Source organism: Numenius arquata, chromosome Z (genome assembly GCF_964106895.1).
Source record: "Numenius arquata chromosome Z, bNumArq3.hap1.1, whole genome shotgun sequence".
Classification (NCBI taxonomy): Eukaryota; Metazoa; Chordata; class Aves; order Charadriiformes; family Scolopacidae; genus Numenius; species Numenius arquata.
In genome coordinates, this window is record NC_133616.1 from 10,341,223 (window position 1) to 10,360,806 (window position 19,584).

Consider the following 19,584-nt stretch of genomic DNA (forward strand, 5'->3'; position numbering starts at 1 on the left):
AGCTAAGTCCTGAAATACCCCGAGCAGCTGTGTTTATCCCAACGCTCTCACTCACAGAGATGCTCGGCTGTGACGTGGGCCGTTAGTACAAACATCGCTCCCAGTGCCCGGACCAGAGCCTCGAAGGGCGTTGCTAACTTAGCGGCATTAATACAAATCAGCACTGTCCCGGCATACAGTCCATGGACTCGGTAAATAAAAACAACCCTGGTTCATCCCAGCACTCGGTCGAGGAGTGGGACTGTCTTCTCAGGAGCAGAGGTCTTTCCAAATGTCCCTGTTTCCCTCCCTGTGGCTGCTTTCACAGCAGTCGTGCCTGCCAGCGGCTGGGCAAACCTCTGCTCTGTCAGGGTTGTGCTGGCTGGGACGAGGGAGCAGCCCGGGGATCCCCTGGGGACTTCTTTCCCGGCCGTCATCACCTTCAGCGGTGCCCACATGAGCTAGAGAAATGTAGTGAGATCCCCGCAGCCGTACGACCTTGTCTTTGTTGTGCCCTGGCGTTTCTTTCCAGCGCTGAAGGAAAGGCGTGTATTTGTAATTGCTGCACCCAGGGCCATTAGAGGAACTGATTCAGCAGGAGGAGAATTGATCTCTTCTAAGCAGGGAGAGAAGAAAGCAAGCAGCCTCCTTGCTCAGACACTGTGTGCTGCTCCCTTGGCCTCCCGAGAACATCCCCATGCAGAGGCCATGCTTTGGAGATGACGGGTGGGCCCAGCACAGCAGTTTTCCATGGACTGCCTCCAAGCCCAGTTGATGATGTCCCCCCTTCTTGTGCCACTGTGTTGGGGACCTGCTGCCACCTCTCCCGAGCCTGCTTGTCAGACTGGCTACCAGCCCTCCCACTCACCCCTGCTTGGCATCTGCTTTCTGGGATGCCCAGAGCCACACGGGGTACAGAGGAGCTTCCCAGACCCAGAGCAGGGACCCCTCCCCAAATCCAGAGGCAAGGCGAGAGCCGGCAGGCTGGCAAAGGGGACGGCTGTGAGTGGAAGGCAGCACTGAGTGGCAGGACGTGGATGCTGTTTTGGAGGAACACTGTGGGGCAAATGTTCAGCTGCAGGAGCACTTGGTGGGCTGAAGGCAGGCTGGAACATTCATCTGCTGCAGCTGTGTGTGTCGTGATATGTATCTGGAGAGCCCAAACCCTGTTATCACTTTCCCAAAGCCCCCAAGCTACGATGAGAGCAATACATTGATGCTGCAGCCCACAGCAGATGCTGCTCTGCCCAAAGCATTGTGTGGCACTGGCACCCTTAGGAAGGACATTGTCTCCCACCAGGCCTGGAAGCTCCTGCTGCTCCCAGGAAAGCAAGGACTGGGGCAGGGCTCAGTGTTGGGGCCATTTCTCTTTAACATCTTCATTGATAATCTTGATAATGACATAGAGTGTATCATCTGTAAGTTCACAGATGACACCAAGTTAAGTGGGAGTGTTGATCTGCATGTGTACAGGGAGGCTTTACAGAGAGACCTAGCTAGGTTGGATCGATGGGCCAACATTAGTGGTATGAACTTCAACAAGACCAAGTGCCAGGTCCTGCACTTGGGCCACATCAACCCCATGCATCGGTACAGGCTTGGGGAAGCGTGGCTGGAAAGCTGCCTGGCGGAAAAGGACTTGGGGGTTTTGATTAACAAGCGGCTGAATATGAGCCGGCAGTGTGCCCAGGTGGCCAAGAAGGCCAATGGCATCCTGGCTTGTATTAGACATAGTGTGACCAGCAGAAGTAGGGAGGTGATTGTCCCCCTGTACTCAGCACTGGTGAGGCCACACCTGGAGTATTGTGTCCAGTTTTGGGCACCTCAATACAAGAGAGATATCGAGGTGCTGGAGCGGGTACAGAGGAAGGCAATGAAGCTGGTGAAGGGCCTGGAGCATAAGTCATATGAAGAACGATTGAGGGAGCTGGGACTGTTTAGTTTGAGGAAGAGGAGACTGAGGGGAGACCTCATCACTCTCTATAACTACTTGAAAGGACATTGTAGAGAGGTTGGTGCTGGTCTCTTCTTACAAGCAAACAGCGATAGAACAAGAGGGAATGGCTTCAAGTTGCAACAAGGTAGGTTTAGACTAGACATTAGGAAGAAATTCTTCACAGTGAGAGTGATCAGACACTGGAACGGGCTGCCCAGGGAGGTGGTTGAGTCACCATCCTTGGATGAGTTTAAGAGTCGTTTAGATGTGGTGTTGGGGGATATGGTGTAGGAAAGAACTTTGTAGAGTAGGGAAGATGGTTGGACTTGATGATCCCAAGGGTCTTTTCCAACCTGAATGATTCTATGATTCTATGACTGATTCTATGACTGAACTGGGCAGGCTTCTTTCCCTCATCCTATGTGATTTCTCCCAAGACGCTGGTGGTCTGCTCTAGCACCTGGGGATGGAGCCCCTCAGAGGGTTGGGATGGGTGCTGGAGAGGCTGGGGAACAGGATCGTCCTCACTGCCAATGCATATGTTGGGGTTGGCACAGCAGCATGCAATGAGGCACGGGGACAGGTCATGCCGTGGGAGGTTTGGGGTGTGCCCTGGGGCAAGAGAGCCTCAGTGACAAGCTCATGGCCCATATGGGACTCATCCCACTGGGTTAGGGGGTGTCAGCACCCACCTGTCCTCCTGAGGAATACATTTGGGTGCAAAAAGGCCAGTCCTGCTTCTGTGGCTGCCTGTCCCCAGGAGCAGCAGAATGCAATGGGCATGGTGGGACCGATTTGGGGAGGTTTGGATATCTGCCTTGCTGTGACTACTCTGGGAGACATGCATACTTGGCACCACCCCGGGGTCTAGGGGGAAAAGCTGGGTGGTCCAGTCCCATAGGGCTGAAAAGGGCTGGGAGAAGAGGCAAAAGAGTGTTTATGTCACTGTGGATCAACAGATCCACTCCCATCCCTGCCCAAACCCTTCTTTACCACCCTTCCCCAGCCCATGGGGGCATTTACACATCTTATGGCACCTTGACCTTGAAATACAAGGACAGGCAGGTGGATCAGCCCCTGGTGAGGGCTGTGAGCTGGGGCACAGCATCCCAGCATCCATCCCTGTGCCCGATCCCTCCCCATGGCCATGGTCCTCCCTGCTCACATCTCTCCCCGCTTCCTGTCTTCACAGGCAAAGAAAGGCCAGGAGGTTAAGAAGGGCCCCGAGGTGGAAATTCCGAAGCTGGACAAGCTGCTTAACCTGGTGAGAGAGCCAGAGAGCAATGGAGGGAAGTGAGTGGGGGGACCAATGGCTCTGCCGGGGGCCGCTGGCTGAACAAGCCCGGCTTTGATGGGTGGCTGCTTGGCATGCAAGCTGCAGGGTCTGTTGCCGCCCGCTCTCTGCATAGCGGGAACAGTTTGCCTCTGTGCCCGGACAAATAAATGGAGGTGCTGGAAGAGCCACAGCGTGCAGTCATCTCTGGGGTCAGGCAGACCTCACTGTGCTTGGTCCCGCAGAGGCACATAGCCCTTCCCCTGGGCTGGCACCAGGTGAGAGTCCCATGGAGGGCAGGTGGGGGGACTGGTCCTACTGGCCCTAGGGAAACCTCAGGGCTGCAGCTCGATGGCAGCCAGTCCCTCCGTGAGTGGTGGCAAGGGAGACTGACCACTGAGTTGCAGCCCCACAGCTACGTGTGGGGTCAGCCATGCATGGCCCCTTAGATTTTAGGGTGGCAACCTAAGCCAGAGGGTGGTTGGGACCTGGCCTGACCCTCCACTGCTATGGAAGAGGGACGTGCCATCATTGCAAACAGGGTATCACAGCAGCTGCCGGCTACCAGCTTTGGCATGCTCACAGCTCCCTTCTGCTGGAGGGGCTCAGTGTGGGGCTCAGCTGCCTCTGCCCAGCTGGCAGCTGCGGGAGCGGTCAGGCACTGGGGTTTTTAGAGCCTTCCCACCGCTCCAGTGCTTTGCGGCAGAGGGATTAGCTGCTACGTGGCTGCGGTGGCAGCAGGAGCTGCGGTGGCCTCGCCGCATGCTGATGAGCAGGGATGGGCTGTCACCGCTGGAGCCTTACACACAGCTGCTGGGGCTGGGGACCAGAGGCACTCGTTCCACTAGGCAGGGGTGGTGGCAGGTCTCCTCCATCTGCTCAACTGGCCTGTATCCCCTCCAAGCACCCCTGTAACTTAAGGCCATGGCTTGGAAACTCTCTGGTGCCTCTAGCACTGGGGCTGGGAGATGCTCCCTGCTGACAGCCCCATGCCCCCAACCCAAGCAGATGTGCTGCGGGCATGAAAATACCCAGCCAGGTTTCTCATCCAGCATTCAAAAGCCACAGATGGATGCTGACATGAGCCCTTCCTTGTTGCCATCACCCAGGAAACTGCCCACAGTCCTGCAGGGACATCACCACCAGCCCTGGGGCAGCCACTCCTCAGCCCTGCAGGACAGGCAGGACATGCAGCCTCCCCCAAATTTTCCAGGCACTGGGCAGAGCTCAGAGACGTCGACTTGGTCCTACAATCAGTTTATTAGTCTAGTAAAAACACCTTTGCAAAGGGATGCATTAGCTACACCTGACATGGGGAGGAACCGTACAGGGAACCTGGCCAGCATCCCTCCCAGCACAGCCCACCCCTCTGTCCCCTTATTGCAGCGGCTGTGCCAGCGGGGACCTTGGCTATTGCTCGGCTCTAGGATGGGCTGGGCAGAGCCCTCCGAAACCCACAGCACTTGCAGACAGGGCGGGGTAAGGCAGCTGCCAGGCTTGGGGACAAGCCAGACCACCAGCATCCTTCCCTGCGGAGCTATTCTGTTCCCCGGGGAGCAACAGGGCTGGAAAACCCTTCAGTGCTGTTTAGCTGGGCACCCTCATCTATCCCCATGTCTCCCACCTCCCCAGAAACAAGCCATCCCAGGCTGCACTCAAGGGGGATGGGGACACCAAGGAGGGCACGTCTGCTGCCCACAGGCAGGCCAAATCCCGCCGGCTGGCCTCGGCTGGGAGCAGGCAGGAGGGCAGGCAGGGACAGGCGGCCGGGGAGGAGGAGGGCCGTTTGCCTGGCAGTGTTGGTGCTAACGCTGGAGGAGATTGACAGACAGACCGCAGACGAACGGACAGACCATGCAGACCCTCTCATGGCTCATTGAACTGGCTGCTGGGACAGATGGGTGCCAAATAACCTGAGGCTGGGGGCACACGGCACCCCAGAGCCATCCCCAAAGACACCCGCTCTGCCAGCAGGGCCAGCGCTGGTACGGTCCCCCCCCAGGCACATCCCACCAGCCTGCTCAGGGACAGGCACCCGTGCCAGCCCCACTGCCTCCCCTCTCCGAGGTCCCAGCTGGCCCCGCTCAGGTCTGTGACACAGTGGCCACTGGCCCGGGCCACAGGGACCCGGGAGGAGCCCACAGGCTGTCCCCGAACACAGGATGTGCTCGAGGGCAGGGCTCCCGCTGCGCTCGCTGGCCACTGGGACAGGCAGGATTATCCGCAAAGCACGTCTCTGGCCGCGGTTTCTCCATCACCATGGTCACTGTGGGCATCCGCAGGGACTTCACACACCAAAACCACGCAGGAGAAGGGCTGCGACCCACGTCACAGCCCCAGTGAGCAGCTTGGTATCCCCCCTGCTCTCATCCTGCCTGGTCCAGCGACCCAGTCCCAGCGCTGGCATCCAGCCTGGCACGACTCCTTCAGCACAGCTGGGCACCCGGGTCCCCAGGCAGCTCAGGGCTGCAGCAGGTACTTCTCTTCGTTCTTTGCCTCGTCCACATCAGAACCCGGGCTCTTCTTGGGGCATGAGGGGGTCCTGCAGGCCTTGCAGAGGATGAGGAAGAGGATGAGGATGAGCAATGCGATGACGCAGTTAAAAGAAATTGCCACGATCGCTCCGGTGGAGAGAGCAGCCCCCATTGCCACTGTCCCACGGGAAAAAGCGGGGCCCGCGGCTCAGCCCCACGCTTGGGATGCCAGGGCAGCGATCGAGTGAGCAGCCTCTACCCACCGGCATTGGCAGGGGACAAAGGGGAGGGCAGCGGTGCTGGCGATGAGATGGGGCTGGGGCCAGGCGGGCAGCAGGATGGCATCGTCCTGTCACAGTTTGGCCACTTGCAGCTGTGTCCCGGGCTTCACCGCGCCACTGGGAAGGATCAATCGGAGCTTTCCCTTGGCTTCCCCTCTTCCAGCAGGGCGGTGGGGACACGGGGACCCCTCTCCTCCCACCTGCAACTGGAAGGGAGAAAGTCACTGTCACCGCTGGCACAAGGGGACAGGCTGCCCGAGCCCCTGAGGACGGGCCGTGGGGGTGCCAGCGGCAGCGACCCCAGGAACCGAGGGAGTTTGGAGGCTGCAGCAGCTCCCAGGTCAGCTGCTGTTTGGGGGGACTTTTCCAGTGCCTCACAGCCTGTCTGTCTCCCTTGTCCCCTGCGAGGGCCACCAAGCTGGAGATGGAAGACCTGGTCCAAACCCTTCTCCCCGAGGCATCCCCGGGTGGCCTTGGCCCACCTCCTGTCCCCTCTCCACCCGCTTTTCCTGCCGCCTGGACGCCGCTGCGAGGTCCCGCACCCCGAAACGGGGCGAGCGGCTGGGCGGGCAGCCCCCCCCCCTCCCGCCTGGTGTTTTTTACCCGGGTCGGGCAGAGCCCCGGTATGGGAGGTCCCCGGTGCCTCTAATCCCCCGCCCCGCCGGGAAGCGGGACACCGCGGAGCCCCCCGGCCCGCAGCGGAGCACCGGACAGCAACAGGTCCCGCCGGATCCGCCCTCCCGCCGCGGGCCCCCGGCGTTACCTACCCGCCTCCTCTCCGTCCCGGGAACCGCCGGGACACCACCGGCCGGCGGGCGGACGGACGGCGCTGCCGGGGCACCGGGCCCGGCGCGGAGCGAGGTCCCGGCGCGGGGTCCCGGCGCGGAGCGGTGTGTGCCGGCCCCGGTGCGGGGTGCCGGTGCCCGGTGCGGGTGCGGACCCCGGCGCGGTCCCGCCAAGGGCCGCCCGGTGGGTGCCGCAGCCCCGCGCGCTGCCCGCTCCCTCCCGCCGGCACCGGGAGGCTGGGGGGGGGGGCGGGCCCTGCCTCCGCCCCGCCCCCGACCATTGGTGGCCGCCCCCCCCCGAGCTCCTCCTGCGCCATTGGGCGAGCGCCCGGCTCAGGGCCCGCCCCCTCGGACCCTGCCCGTGCTGCCGCCTCGGACCCGCTGCCTGTAGGGCCCTGCCGGCACCGCCCGCCCCGGCCTGCGGTCCCTCGGGTCCTGTCCTGCTGTCCTGCTGCCTCTCATGTCCTGTCCTGCCCGTCCTGCTGTCCCTCCTGTCCTGTCCTGTTGTCCCTCGGGTCCTGTCCCCCCTGTCTTGTTGTCCCTCCGATCCTTCTGTACTGTCCTTCTTGTCCTCCTGTCCTGCTGTCCCTTCTGTCCTGTCTCGCCTGTCCTGTTGTCCCTAGGGTCCTCCTGTCCTGTCCTGCCCATCGTGCTGTTCCTGCTGTCCCTTCTGTCCTGTCTCGCCTGTCCTGTTGTCCCTCCGGTCCTCCTGTCCTGTCTCGCCTGTCCTGCTGTCCCACCTGTCCTGTCCTACCCATCCTGCTGTCCCTCCAGTCCCCCTGTCCTGTCCTCCTGCCCCTCTTGTCCTCCTACCCTGTCCTGCTGTCCCTCCAGTCCCCCCTGTCCTGTCCTGCTGTCGTCCCTCTTGTCCTCCTGTCCTGTCCTGCCCATCCTGCTGTTCCTCCTGTCCTGTCCTGCCTGTCCTGCTCTGCCTGCCCTGCCACCCCAGGCTCCCGTACTTCCCCTGCCTGCACAGCCCTGGGGACACTGCCTGGCTCTTCCTACGGCTGCCTGCCCTGCCCCTGTACACACGCATGTGCACACACACGCACGCACGCACGCACGCACCCTGGCCCTGTGCACACCCAGGCAGGAGGACACTGAGGGTGGAACAGCCAGGTCTGGTGTCCCTGCTGGGACACGGGGGCCACAGGCAGGCGGGGGTGGGCACAGGCACCACCAGTGTGTCGAGGGGACACACGGGTCATTTAGGGACATTCGGTGCCCTGGGGATGTGGGCAGCAGTGGCCTCGCAGGCACAGATGGCTTCGCCCTGTCCTGTGCTGTGGAGAAACTGAGGCAGGAGGGGCAGCCTGTCGTGGGGTGTGGACATGTCACAGCCCCCCCAAGCCGTGACCACCAGCCCCGACAGGGGACCAGAGCCAGAGACGCTCCGGTACAGGGTGTCACCCCAAAGGAGAGATGGTCCTGGGTAAGGACACAGATGTGGCACCCATGGGGGCCTCCACACAGCTGTGGGGGCTCCGGAAGACCCCCAGGGATTGAGTCCCAGCACCTGCAGCTGCTCTGAAAAGCCACAGTGAGACCACGCGTCCTCCTGGTGGCACAGACATGGCAGTGACATGGGGGGATCCATTGTGGCCTCTTGGGGTGTGGGGGCCTGGCAGAGGGAGGAGGAAGCCTGGTGAGGAAGGGATGAAGAGCATGTCTGTAGGAGAGCTGGGGACCTCTCCTGGCTGGTTGGGGGCTGGTGGGCACCATGGTCCCCGAGGGGAGGAGGGCTCCGGAGCGACCAGGTGCCACTGCTGTCAGACGAGGGTAACTCAAACGGTGACCAAAGTGAATCCCAAAATCGCTTTGCCAAGAAGGCGTTACAGAATCACACAATGATAGGGGGTTGGAAGGTACCTCTGGAGATCATCTAGTCCAACTTCCTGCCAAAGCAGGTCCTCCTAGAGCAGGTTGCACAGGAACTTGCCCAGGCAGGTTTTGAACATCTCCAGACACAGAGATTCCACCACCTCCCTGGGCAGCCTGTTCCAGCGCTCTGCCACCCTCAAAGTAAAGAAGTTCCTCCTCATGTTTAGATAGATGGGGTTAAACACCCCACTGCCAGCAGGGAGAATTACACCAACTGCCGGAGGGGACCCTCTTTTAACAGCAAACACACATTACTTGTTGCGACGTCAGAAGCCTCCCAATCAGACAGGCGAGCACCTTTCCTTATTGCTAATCTGCTAATTAGTTGAGAAAGGTAGTTTCCTCATTAGACATAAGGGAGCAGCAGCCAGAAACGGCACCAAGGTAAATCGGCTTAACTCTGCCCCGTCCCCAGTTTCACCTGTGCTGGAAGAGCAGAGGGATCCGGGCATTTCCCCCCTCCCCCCGGGGAGCACCTCCTCGGCTCTGGTGACAAGGGCCGAGTGCGAGGAGACCACCAGGAGAAGGCCTTTAAATAAACCTGGCCGCACTCTCAGCTATTGCCCAAGAAAAGATGTTCCATCCTTTGCCTCAGTCAGCAGCGCTTGGGACGAGTGTTTTTCAGAGGGCGGCTCTAGCGGGTTTAAAAGAAAAACAAAGAACACCAAAAAGCTTCCCTGTTGTTAAAAAAAAAAAAAAAAAAGCCACCTTAAAAGCCACCTTGAGCGGTTGCGAAGGCAGGAAGAAAACCTGTCCCCCCCCCGCCCCAGAACCAGGGCGCGTTTACAGTCACGAGAGGGAAGGACGCGGAGCAGCAGGTCCCCGCTTCCTCGAGGAGAGCTGCAAGAGCCAAGTTTCAGCCGGCAGCCGCAGCCCCAGCAGCAGCGCTTGCAGGGTGACCTCCAGCGGGATGAGGAAGACATGACAAATTTCACCTTGCATGAAGAGGAAACTTTATTTCAAGCCCATCTCTGTGCATCGAAAAGGAGCGTAAAGGGGAAAGAACAGGGTCCTCTGGACCTTACCATTACCACCACCCCAGGGCACTCGTGCAGCTACAGGATTTCAGGCTGGTTGTGACCCAAGCCCACGCCTGCCACCTTGGCAAGGAGAGGTGTAACCGTCAGCTCCAACACCAAGGCGCGAGGAGAGCATAAAGGGTGTGACGTGCACAGGTGGGAGCTGTGTCGCTGCAGCCCGACATTCACGCCTCCCGACGGGCTCAGCAGCGGATGGACTTTCAGGCAGAAAAGAAGTGGCCGAAGCAGCCCCCGTGCCCCGCTGAAGTGAGCTCCAGCAACGCAGGTGGCAGCCAGGGGAATCCATGTCAGGTCCCATCTCCCTTCTGTACTGCAGCAGGAGCCACCTCCGCTGGCTACACCAGCGGGCACGTGTGCCTGCCGCGCCGGCCCGAGCAGCCGAAACCCCACTCTGCCATCAGGGCTCCCTGACAAGATGCCCACGGTCCTTGCTTAAGCAGAGACGGCTCCTGTCTTCCCTGAACCGCACGCTACAGAGCACAGCCCAGCAGCCTTCGACAAGGGAACGTGTCAAAACACAAGTTTCAGACAGCTACAATCACGTCCATTGGCAAACAGTTAACTTCTCCTGCCCTCCCCTAGCAACTCCGCAAGCCCCCGTGTTCAGCAGCAGCTTTCCAGCCACAGCAGCTGGCTTGTGTTCACAAATTTCCCCAAACTACGCCCAAAGGCAGCGCAGCGGTGACTCAGGACTTGGGGCAGGGCTCCCCAGGCGCTCCTCCAGCTGAGCGAGGGTGCTTTCCCGTGCTGGCAGCCCCCCTGCCTCCTCCCTGCTTCCTCTTCATTTGGCCCTGGGACTCCGCTTTAAGCGTCTCAATCCAGAAGGTGTCAAAAGAGCCCGGAGCCTGGTATCCCGGCTCCTGAGGGTCAAGGGCGTCTTTGCTGAGTAGGACACATATGGCAGGAATGTTTCTCTTCACTGTCAAGGCATCCAGGCCTGCCTCAGGCACAATGGGCTCCCAGATCTCTTCGATCTGTTTGAAGAGCACTTTGGTGATCTGGTGCAGCTCTTTGAGCCTTCGTTTCATGATTTCCACGCAGGTGATGGTCTTGCTGACGGCCTTGCCCGAGCCAGTGAAAAGGATCTGCCTCACTGAGTCCAGCTCCATCTTGCCAATGGCATAACCCATCAGATTTCTGATTTTGCTCCCATCCTTCACTTTCATTTCAATAATATCAGGAGGCAGGTTGGTGAAAGGAAGGGGACAAGGTTTCTCCACAATTTTGGTCTTCTTGTAATTCTCCATTCTGCAGTGCTGAAAAGGAAAATGGATCATTAATACAAACTCCCACTGTAATTGCTGCAGAAAGAAACTCTCCCCACAATCAGTGACAACCTTTTCCTCCAAAGGGCACACTGAGCTATCAGGAGCCTGAAAAGGCATATCCAAAAGATCAGCAAGAACATTTTACTCATGCTGAGGAGTCACTTGTACCCCAGTCTTCCTCAGCAGGCAACTACAGCATGAACACGGCCAGAAGGCAGCCTGGTGTGGACAGGCAGGTGGTGAAGGGAACACAGGGTTGATTCCTAAGCACCCTAAGCAGGATGAAATGAAAAATAGAGGCTGTATCTCAGGGAAAACCAGAGAATAAAGGGGTGACCTGAGGTTATTTGGAACAGAAGCCAAGAGGATACTGACCACAGCTGCACCCTGTGAGCTGCACCAGAACGTGGACACAGTGAAGCCAGACACAGCCCACCTGCAGCAGCTTGAGTACATTACAGACACAGGCTCATGGGGCTCCGAGCCCCAAAACTGTCCAGCCTAGGTGAAAGGCCAGGGACTGGGTACTGCATAAAACAGTGCAGATCACCGGGCAGACAGCAAGTCAGGGGTTGCAGGTGGGAGACACGTGGGCAGGACAACAGCAAGGCACATGATGGACAAAAAAAGGTTTCTCTGAGCGTAAGTGAAAGACAGACAGGTCTAGTCTCGTAGCTCTCCTCTCTGCCAAGGAAGGGTCCTCTACTGGCACCCTGAAGCCCACCTAATCTGTGTAGAGAAACTCCCTACCCGCCACAAAAAGCCCACGGCGCCCAGGCAGGTGGCGCTTTGTTACCGGGGGATTTGTGAGCCCTGTTCCACCCAGAGCCAGCACCCTGCCCCCCATCCCCTGTGGAGACAGGGCAGCTCCCTGGCCCCCTCTCTCTACCCGGGAAGCACGCACGGCACGGCACGGCAGCAGGCCGCCATCCCTGCCGCTCCGCCAGGGAAGGGCAGCGCCGGGCCCTGCCACGGGGGGTGGGGAATCCGGGGGGGACGGTAGGAAAGGCCGAGCCACCGCCGGGGGGGGGGGGGGGGGGGGCTGCGACTGCGGGGAGGGGGGGGCGGGGAGAGAGAGGACGGACCCGGCGAGGCCGCTGCTCTCGGGATGGGGGAGGCCCGGCGAGGCTGGTGCCACGGGGCGCTGGGGAAGGGCAGGCCGCTGCGGTGGGGCAGGGGCGGCGGCGGGTGATGGAGGCCAGGGGCCGGCTACCGGGGGAGGAGAGAAGCCAACGGCTTGCGGCGGGGTAGGGTGGGTGCGGGAAGGGCTCTCACCTGCGGCCGCCTCAGCGCGCCCCTCGCCACAAGATGGCGGCCGGCGCCGAGAGCGCGCAGGCGCGAGCGGAAGGCGGCACGCGCCCCCCTCCGCCGTACGTCACCGCCGCGGCGTGACGTCACGTCATAGCGGCGAGCCCGCGCGCGCGTCTGCCGGCAGAGGCGTCTCGTGGCGGCGGCGCCGAAGCGGCCGCGACGTCATCCGCGCAGGAGTGACGTCATGGACGGGGGGGGGGGGGGCGCTGTCCGGGCACCCCAGAACAGAACGGGTCGGGGGGGCAGAGGCCGGGTGGGGCGGGGACAGGACGGCGCAGGGACTGAGAAGGGAACGAGGGGACACCCACCCCCCCCTCCTCCCCCGTCAGCCGGGGCGCAGGCGGCTGACGTCAGCGGGGATGAAGAGCAGGATGAGCTCGGTGGGACCGGGGGCGGATTCACCCTCCTTCGCCCGCCCCCTCCCTCCCGCGGTCGCCGGGTCCCCGCCGGCGGAGGAACGCCACAACGCAGTCAGCGCTTGGGGGACTTTACTGCCGTCCACAGCGAGAGCAGAGGGACCGTTACATACGTCACAGACCCCAGCGCCTCGCGGGGCAGCGCCAGGTCTGCAGCCGGTGGCGTGTGAAGGAGCGGCCGGGCTGCGCCGCTGCGGGGCCGAGGCAGTGACGTCGCCCCGCAGCAGGGTGACGCCGAGGCCGGGGGGTGGGGGTCGGAAAGAGGCCGAGGAGACAGGGTGCAAGCCGTGCTGCGGCCGCTCCGGAGCGACCCGAGGTCCCCCGGGGATCTCCAGGCTGCCGGCTCCGCCGTCACTCTGCCGAGGGCTTCGCTTCCTTGGCCGTTTCCAGCCGCGTCAGGATCTCGTTCCACTGGACAAACTGCTTGGAGAGAAGCAGGGTCTGGAGGCGACTCTTTAAGGAAAGGGACATGGAGACCGCCGGGGGAGAAGACCCCTCCCAGGAGGCGCTTCCGAGCTCTGCGTTTCAAGGGGCTTTCTGCAGGAAAGAGCAGACCTGCCCCACCTGCCGTGGTTCCAGGATGTGTCCCACTAGGACCCTACGTGGCCAGCATTAGCCGCTGTGTGGCTCGGGCAGGTGGCAGTGGCCATCGGCCACCTGACGGAGCTCTGCGGCAGCACAGAGGCTGCGCTGCTCCTTCCTGCCCCTCTGCTCCTGAGGGGAGTATGAGGGGGACATGGGTGTCACCACGACAGAAGGGGCACTGGCCCTTAAACGCAGGGCTGGGGACCACCTGTTTCCAACAACATCAGCCCAGGAGACAGGCGGGCAGCTCGGCTGTATCGGCCCCAAGATCAAAGGATACCATTTTGTTGTAGTCTTCGAGGAGCGTCTTGACACCCTCGGTGAGATCTTGACGCTGTTCCTGCGAAGAAGGGAGCCGTGGTGAGCAAGCAGTCCATCAGATGAAGGACATCTGTCCTCCCAGTCCCCGACAGCACAGGGGGAAACTCGCCCAGGGCCACCACTGAGATCAGGCTGTGGCCACCCACTGCAGCTCTAAGGGTTTCAGCGGTCAAGAGAAGCGCTGAAAACGTTCCAGCTCATGAAGCACCGAAGCCCCCTGAGCTTGCACTACTGCCTGCCCCTCCTCAGCACCCACACTTTGCTTGTCCTCACAGCAAAACGCTGACAGGGGACATTAGGTGCTGCCCAGGCCATTCATCACCAGCTCCAGGAGCACTCAAAGAGGGAAGGAAAGGTCCAAGAGACAAGGTGACAGTATCCACAGCCCTCCAGGGACTGGGACGCTGGAAGAATGCAACGCTTCACTTCAGGGTCCCAGTGAGGGGGTAGGGGACTGCCTGCTGGTTAAACCCACCACCGCTAATTAAGCATCACTCCAAACTCTTTATTTCGAATGGGCTTAACGGCAGGCAAAGCGCTTCTCCAGTTCAGACTCCACTGTCAGAAATCCTGCCTGGTTTCCACCTTCCCACCCCCTCCCCCGCAACTGCTGCATGAAACACGATTGAGAAATAAACCTGCTATAAACGAGCATTTCAAGCAGTCCTGCAAACGCGGGGCTGTCGGCAGAGCCGCTGACAATCCCCGCTAGTCAAGGCCGGCGGGACCGTTCACGCTACCTGCTGCTGGATGTGGATCTGAGAGAGTCGCTGAAGCTTGGCTGCATGGTCAGGAACCGCTGAAAACACAGAGGAGAAATCCACTTCGGTTAACGTCACGTGGGATTAAGTTACCAAAATAAAAGACCATTCCTTCTCCATGAGCACATCACAGCAGCACTGCGGTGACCGAGTGCAAGGACCACAAACACACCTTTTATACCATGCAACCCCCGCTACCTACCCTGCATATTAAATACCAAGTTTGTTTGCTAACTGTTTCTGGGTGGCACGAATCGGGGGATGCCTGCGGTGATGCCTACAGCAGAGTAAACTACCTGGATGAACGGTAGGGCAAGCGATTAAAAAAGGCATCTCCGCCTAACGCCAGGAGCAGGGATGTTCTGGCCACAGAAGAGCTCTTAGGCAGGAGTGTCTCCACAGCCTGGTGACCGTGCACAGCGCCCGGCCACCAGTCACCACCGTCCCTGCCAAGCTGATGTCTCTAACCTGCTTCCCGACCTACTCTGTCACCTCCTTGACCTTGCAGGGGATATCAGAGCAGCACGAGGGAGCAGCGGACATACTTTGTGCCTACTTTACTCACAGCAGGTTGTGTGCTTAGCTCTCCTCAACTCTGAGGCTCAAGAAAATTAAAAAAAAAAAATAAAAAGGAAAACCGGATAGGTAACAGCTTGGGGGTGGCATTTGCAGCTCAAAGTTGCAGAAAACCACACGTACCTTGGATACTGGCACTGTCCAAGATAGGCTGGAGGTTCTTCACCTGCTCCAGAAGGGCTGCTCGGGAAGGAATGACCTGCTCCTCTGGTCAGGGAAGGACAAGAAACGACATCAGTGAATGAAAGACGCTGCTTTGGCTTTTCACAAATACTGGTGAGGTAAATTTTCCAGCTGATCTAGATGTACAGAATTTCCCGGCTGATCTAGCTGTATGATTTTAGTCTCGTCCCTGGACCTTGGTTCACACCAGTTTAACACAGAAGAACCTCCACCAAGTTTTATTCGCAGACTATACCAACAGAAGGCTGAACCAAATTCTTTGGGGCAAAAGAGGACAAGGCTGGAAGGTGTTTAGAACACATCCAAAGGTCTCCCATTTTTGTCAAACAGAGAGTATTTGGAGTAGGGTGAGGAAAACTGTTCTCGCTCCATTTTTTTCTTCTCAACCTTTTATTAATACAGAGTTAAACTGACACTAAATAATACTAAAACCGATACTAAAAAATACTAAAAAGATCAGAAATGACAAAACCGCAGCATGGATGTGCACAGGGGAGCACTAAGGGTGACAGATGCCCTTGTACAACCCATCTCTGAGAGCTCCAGAGAGGGCGCCTTGCCAGATCTTCACAACTAAAAAAATTCCATCCCAATCCAGCTTAAGTAAAAAACAACTTCTGCAGGGCTAAGAAGCCTCCCCCGTCTCCCCTCATTTCATGCCATACCTGCCAAGATGAACTGCAGCTTCATGGCGTCTGGAACAGCCATCCTATCGATGTACTGAGGGTCGAGGTATTTTATTACATCTTCAACTAGAGTGAAAAATAGGTTTGGAGACAAAAAGTAGGAGAGATGTTATTGCATTCACAAGTGCAATTCCCCCCCCGTGCTATACATCAGGTTACTTTGTAAACACTGCCCATGGGTTTTTTCAGATTGATGAATTTCTATAGCACTTGAAAATACGTGATTTTGGAGCACTGTGACCAAGAACTGACAAGTGGCTCAAGCCAAGTAACTGCTTCATTACAGACAGGCACAACATTTGCTTTTTGTTTGGATAATGATACTAAAAGTGAGTGAAATCTGCTTCTTCCTGCTCGCGAAACAAAACCAGCCAATAGCCCTCCATCCAGGTCCTCAAAATCATCTAATAAATACATGATTTACATTTTTGTACTGAACAGCCACCACAGCCTTGGACCACAACAACCCTCCCTACAGCCTGCTCCTTCTGTGATACCAGACAGCAAAACTTGGCCAAGAGGCAGCTTTGCAGGACAAAAGCAGCACTCCGGTGTCTGCTCCTGATGTCTGCTCCTGATATCCCCCAGTTCGGAGGTGGCTCCCCAAATCCATCCACCAGTGGCTGATCCTTATTCATAGAATCACAGAATTGTCTAGGTTGGAAGGGACCTTTCAGATCATCAAGTCCAGCCATCAACCTAACACTGACAAAAATCATCACTAAACCACGTCCCTAAGCACCACGTCTCCCCATCTTTTAAATACCTCCAAGGATAGCAATTCCACCACTTCCCTGGGCAGCCTGTTCAAATACTTGATAACCCTTTTGGTGTAGAAATTTTTTCTAATATGCAATCTAAACCTCCCCTGGCACAACTTGAGGCTATTTCCTTTTGTCCTATCGCCTGTTACTTGGGAGAAGAGACTGACACGCACCTCGCTACAGCTTCCTTCCAGGTAGTTGTTACTGCTCCCACCACACACAGGAGAGAGCTGTTCTGGCATGCCCAGGAAGTCCAAGCATGCAGGAAGTCATTTCGGGAGCTCCAACAACCCTCAAGGCCTGTATTTCAGGCAGAGCAAATCACTGCACTCACACACGCGGACATCAAGCAAACAACAGATTGCAGTGGCCGATCTCCCACCCCGAACAACCCAGGGGGAGAACTGCGAGTAGGAAAACATCACTCAGTTACTTATTTCTCTACCAAATATGCAAAACAAGAGCCCAAAAATCAAAGGGGATCATGCCGGGAGGGGTGAAGGGATTTCTGTTTAGGGGAGCGAAATGCCACACAGGGCTTCAGAGCTCCCTCACTCCTCCCCGAAGCCGCTCACTTTTCTTAAACAGGATTTTGATCCTCTCCCGCTTGCCGGCGATATTGCTCAGCGCCACCTGCACCTTCACCAGCTCATCCGCCACCTGCAGAGGGCAGAGAGGAAAGGGACGAGCCTGTCAGACCCCGCTGGGCCTGAGCCTGTCAGACCTCGCCGGGCCCGGGCCCAGGGGGAGGCCGGACCGGGTCCCCGGAGGGGATAGAACCGTCCCCCCCTCTCCGCGGAGCCCCCCGGCACCTTCCGCGTCCCGCAGGCGCCGTCGCCGCCTCCGACGCGCCGCTCCAGCTCCTCCAACCGCCATTGCAGCCGCTGCAGCTCCACCGCCCCCGCCGCCATCTTGCCACCGACCGGAAGGAGCCGCGCACCACTTCCGCCCCGCCCCGTCCCCGTTGCCATGGCGGCGCGTTGCTAGGGACCGCCGTTGCCGTGGAGACGGAGCTGGCCGGGGCGGGAAGGGGTGATGGAGGGCGGCGAAGGGAGGGGGGGACGGGAGGCGCGAAGGCCCTCTCGGAGGCAAGAAGGGGAGGCCGCAGCCGGTCGATGGTGATTTGCACTGCAGAGGGAGGCGTGCAGGCCTCCCGCCGCCTGCCCCGGGCGGTCGATGGCCGCTTCATTCCGGCGTGGTCCTCCAGGAAAGAGGCGCTGGGGTATATTAAAAAGACATTGATAATAGCGATCTGTGGGGCCTTTGAAATCCAGGAGGCTGCCGCGGGCTTTCCCCCAGGCCTCAGCCTGCCCGCGTTCACCTTTCTCCTATCGACCGAGGCGCTCACTAAAAAGTGAGACACTAACGAGTGGCAGCAGCCAGCCCCAGCCCCACCACTGCCTGCAACTGGCGCTTGCGACTACAGGGATCTCTCAAAGGCATGAGGTGAATTCATGGTAGCACCAAGAAAAGTCCAGAGGGAGAAGTTTGGCAGCCTCCAAAGCACCTCGTGATGTTCCTTGCACCTCAGGGCTCAGCCTGCCACTGCCCCATCATGCTGGTGTAGCCTCAGCAGTGCCAGAGCTGCCCCAGGTTGGAGGGCAGTCCCTGTCCCTTGCAGGCGCTGAGCGAGGGGCACTGCCACGCCTGAGGCACCAGGGAACACCCTGTCAAGGTGCCAAGCCAGGCTCTTGGGTCAAAACCATCTGCTAATAGCCAGTACTTTGTTAGCACGGCTGGCAATGCAGGCTGGATGGCCTCGGGGACTCTTTCAGTGGCCTTTGCCAAAAGCAAAACCCACGGTGCCCTAAAAGTGCTTTGTCCTTATAGATGTTTTCCTACAGGGGGGTTGTACAGGGCTGACAGGCTGTAGGAGGGAGCTATGGGGTGGTCCAGGGTCCCAACAACCCCTATGGCCCCCCAAATCTCCCTGGAGGAGCTGTGCAGAGCACTCGGGCAGGAGAAGCCAGCTGAGGCTCTGTGTGCTCTGCCTTTTTTCCCAGGGATCGATAGCTGGGCTGTGTAAGAGGGATCTTCAGAGGGGAAGAGCTGTGCTTTGTTCCACAAAGGCAACAATTAGAAATGGCTTCATTAGCAGAAGTGGCTGGGGGCTGCAAAAGGGGCTGGGGGCTGTGCACACCTTGCTGATAGGAGGTTTCCGGCTTTACTGTAGCCTGTGCCCAGCATCATGGGCGATGCCCACAAAGACACAAATGCCCTTGCTAGAGGGCACCCACTTCCGAAGGTGAGAAATTCAGCCAGTGCTTTAGTCTGGGACTAAAGCACCCGGGGGGCTTTGGGATTGAAGGACATCTATCCTTTAGAGTCCCATCCAGCCTGTGAGCCTTGGAACAGGGCTGAAGCCACAGCACTGGCTGCCTGCAGCCCAGCATAGTGCACAGTAAATCTGGCCCCTGCTACTTGAGGCTGAGAGGGGGGCTCTGACCCTCTTCCCATCCCTGGAGCTTGCTGGTGGCACACTGATGCCACGGCCACAGGCCCCCAGGGAAGCGCTGAGGCTGGATCCAGCCCTTCTCCTGCTAGGCTGCATCGTCCCCGCATCCCCTGTCTCCTCCATCCCGCTCAATTACGGTCCCTGCGGGATGCAGGAAGCGGGCATCGATCAGGGCTGGTTACTCAGGTGACAGCAGCTGTGTCCCCAAGCCTCCCAGGGAGCGTGGCAACACACATCACCCCCTGAGCTGCGTAACGAGTCGGGACACGGGCCCGCCTGTGCCCTCCCGGCTCCCTGGGGCCCAGGCACTCAATGAGCTGTGGCCAGTGCTGCCTGGCAGTGACAGGGGACATGAGACCCCAATTAAGGCTGCATCGATCCCACTCTTGGTGGGCTCTGCTGGGCTGTGCTGTGGCTGCAGGAGTTCTGTGCCGGGGCTTAGCTGTCTCGCCCCCTGGCACCCTTACCCCAGAGCAAACACCCCAGGACCGTCTTGAAGTCTGGGGCACAAACCAACACTCTAACACTGTCACAAACACACACACACAGAGGGAACCCCACTGCAGTCTGTGACACACACAGACACACTCACAAACACGTGGAGCGAAC

General features: G+C 59.1%; 4 protein-coding genes across 6 annotated transcripts in view; 1 reads left to right on the top strand and 3 right to left on the bottom strand.

Annotated features, from left to right (window-relative positions):
• The window catches only part of DNAI1 (dynein axonemal intermediate chain 1), a 155,162-nt gene extending 151,950 nt beyond the window's left edge, over positions 1-3,212 (top strand). Inside the window, exon 21 of the mRNA XM_074166282.1 lies at positions 3,108-3,212. Within this exon, the coding sequence (XP_074022383.1) occupies positions 3,108-3,212 (105 nt within the window). The remainder of the gene's footprint in view (positions 1-3,107) is intronic.
• A 2,436-nt stretch (positions 3,213-5,648) lies between these two features.
• Positions 5,649-5,834, bottom strand: ENHO (energy homeostasis associated). Its single transcript, XM_074166790.1, has one exon. The coding sequence runs from the start codon at positions 5,832-5,834 to the stop codon at positions 5,649-5,651; it is 186 nt and encodes a 61-aa protein (XP_074022891.1).
• A 3,713-nt stretch (positions 5,835-9,547) lies between these two features.
• Positions 9,548-18,366, bottom strand: RPP25L (ribonuclease P/MRP subunit p25 like). Of its 2 annotated transcripts, none has more exons than XM_074166680.1 (2): positions 18,338-18,366; positions 9,548-10,897 (listed from the first exon to the last, which is right to left on the bottom strand). In XM_074166680.1, exon 2 carries the CDS (start codon positions 10,894-10,896, stop codon positions 10,336-10,338), a length of 561 nt encoding a protein of 186 aa, XP_074022781.1. In that variant the 5' UTR covers position 10,897; positions 18,338-18,366; the 3' UTR covers positions 9,548-10,335. The 2 variants fall into 2 exon arrangements, with proteins under 2 accessions (XP_074022781.1, XP_074022780.1); XM_074166679.1 differs by lacking the exon at positions 18,338-18,366 and adding an exon at positions 12,193-12,216 and having other exon boundaries at positions 9,548-10,905.
• Positions 12,701-17,470, bottom strand: DCTN3 (dynactin subunit 3). 2 transcript variants are annotated; one of them, XM_074166412.1, is made up of 7 exons: positions 17,333-17,470; positions 17,096-17,180; positions 15,736-15,822; positions 15,011-15,094; positions 14,291-14,349; positions 13,510-13,569; positions 12,701-13,085 (listed from the first exon to the last, which is right to left on the bottom strand). In XM_074166412.1, the coding sequence occupies exons 1-7, from the start codon at positions 17,429-17,431 to the stop codon at positions 12,996-12,998; spliced, it is 564 nt and encodes a 187-aa protein (XP_074022513.1). In that variant the 5' UTR covers positions 17,432-17,470; the 3' UTR covers positions 12,701-12,995. The 2 variants fall into 2 exon arrangements, with proteins under 2 accessions (XP_074022513.1, XP_074022512.1); XM_074166411.1 differs by lacking the exon at positions 15,011-15,094 and having other exon boundaries at positions 17,333-17,431.
• Positions 18,367-19,584: the final 1,218 nt, after the last annotated feature.

Excerpts from the sequence above, each read along its gene's own strand:
- DCTN3 (XM_074166412.1), bottom strand. The coding sequence starts at position 17,431 with ATGGCGGCGGGGGCGGTGGAGCTGCAGCGGCTGCAATGGCGGTTGGAG. Across the intron at positions 15,823-17,095 it reads CAAAATCCTGTTTAAGAAAA|TTGAAGATGTAATAAAATAC; the intron begins GTGAGCGGCTTC and ends TTTTCACTCTAG. Across the intron at positions 13,086-13,509 it reads TCGAAGACTACAACAAAATG|ACCCTGCTTCTCTCCAAGCA; the intron begins GTATCCTTTGAT and ends AGTCGCCTCCAG.
- ENHO (XM_074166790.1), bottom strand. The coding sequence starts at position 5,834 with ATGGGGGCTGCTCTCTCCACCGGAGCGATCGTGGCAATTTCTTTTAAC.
- RPP25L (XM_074166680.1), bottom strand. The coding sequence starts at position 10,896 with ATGGAGAATTACAAGAAGACCAAAATTGTGGAGAAACCTTGTCCCCTT.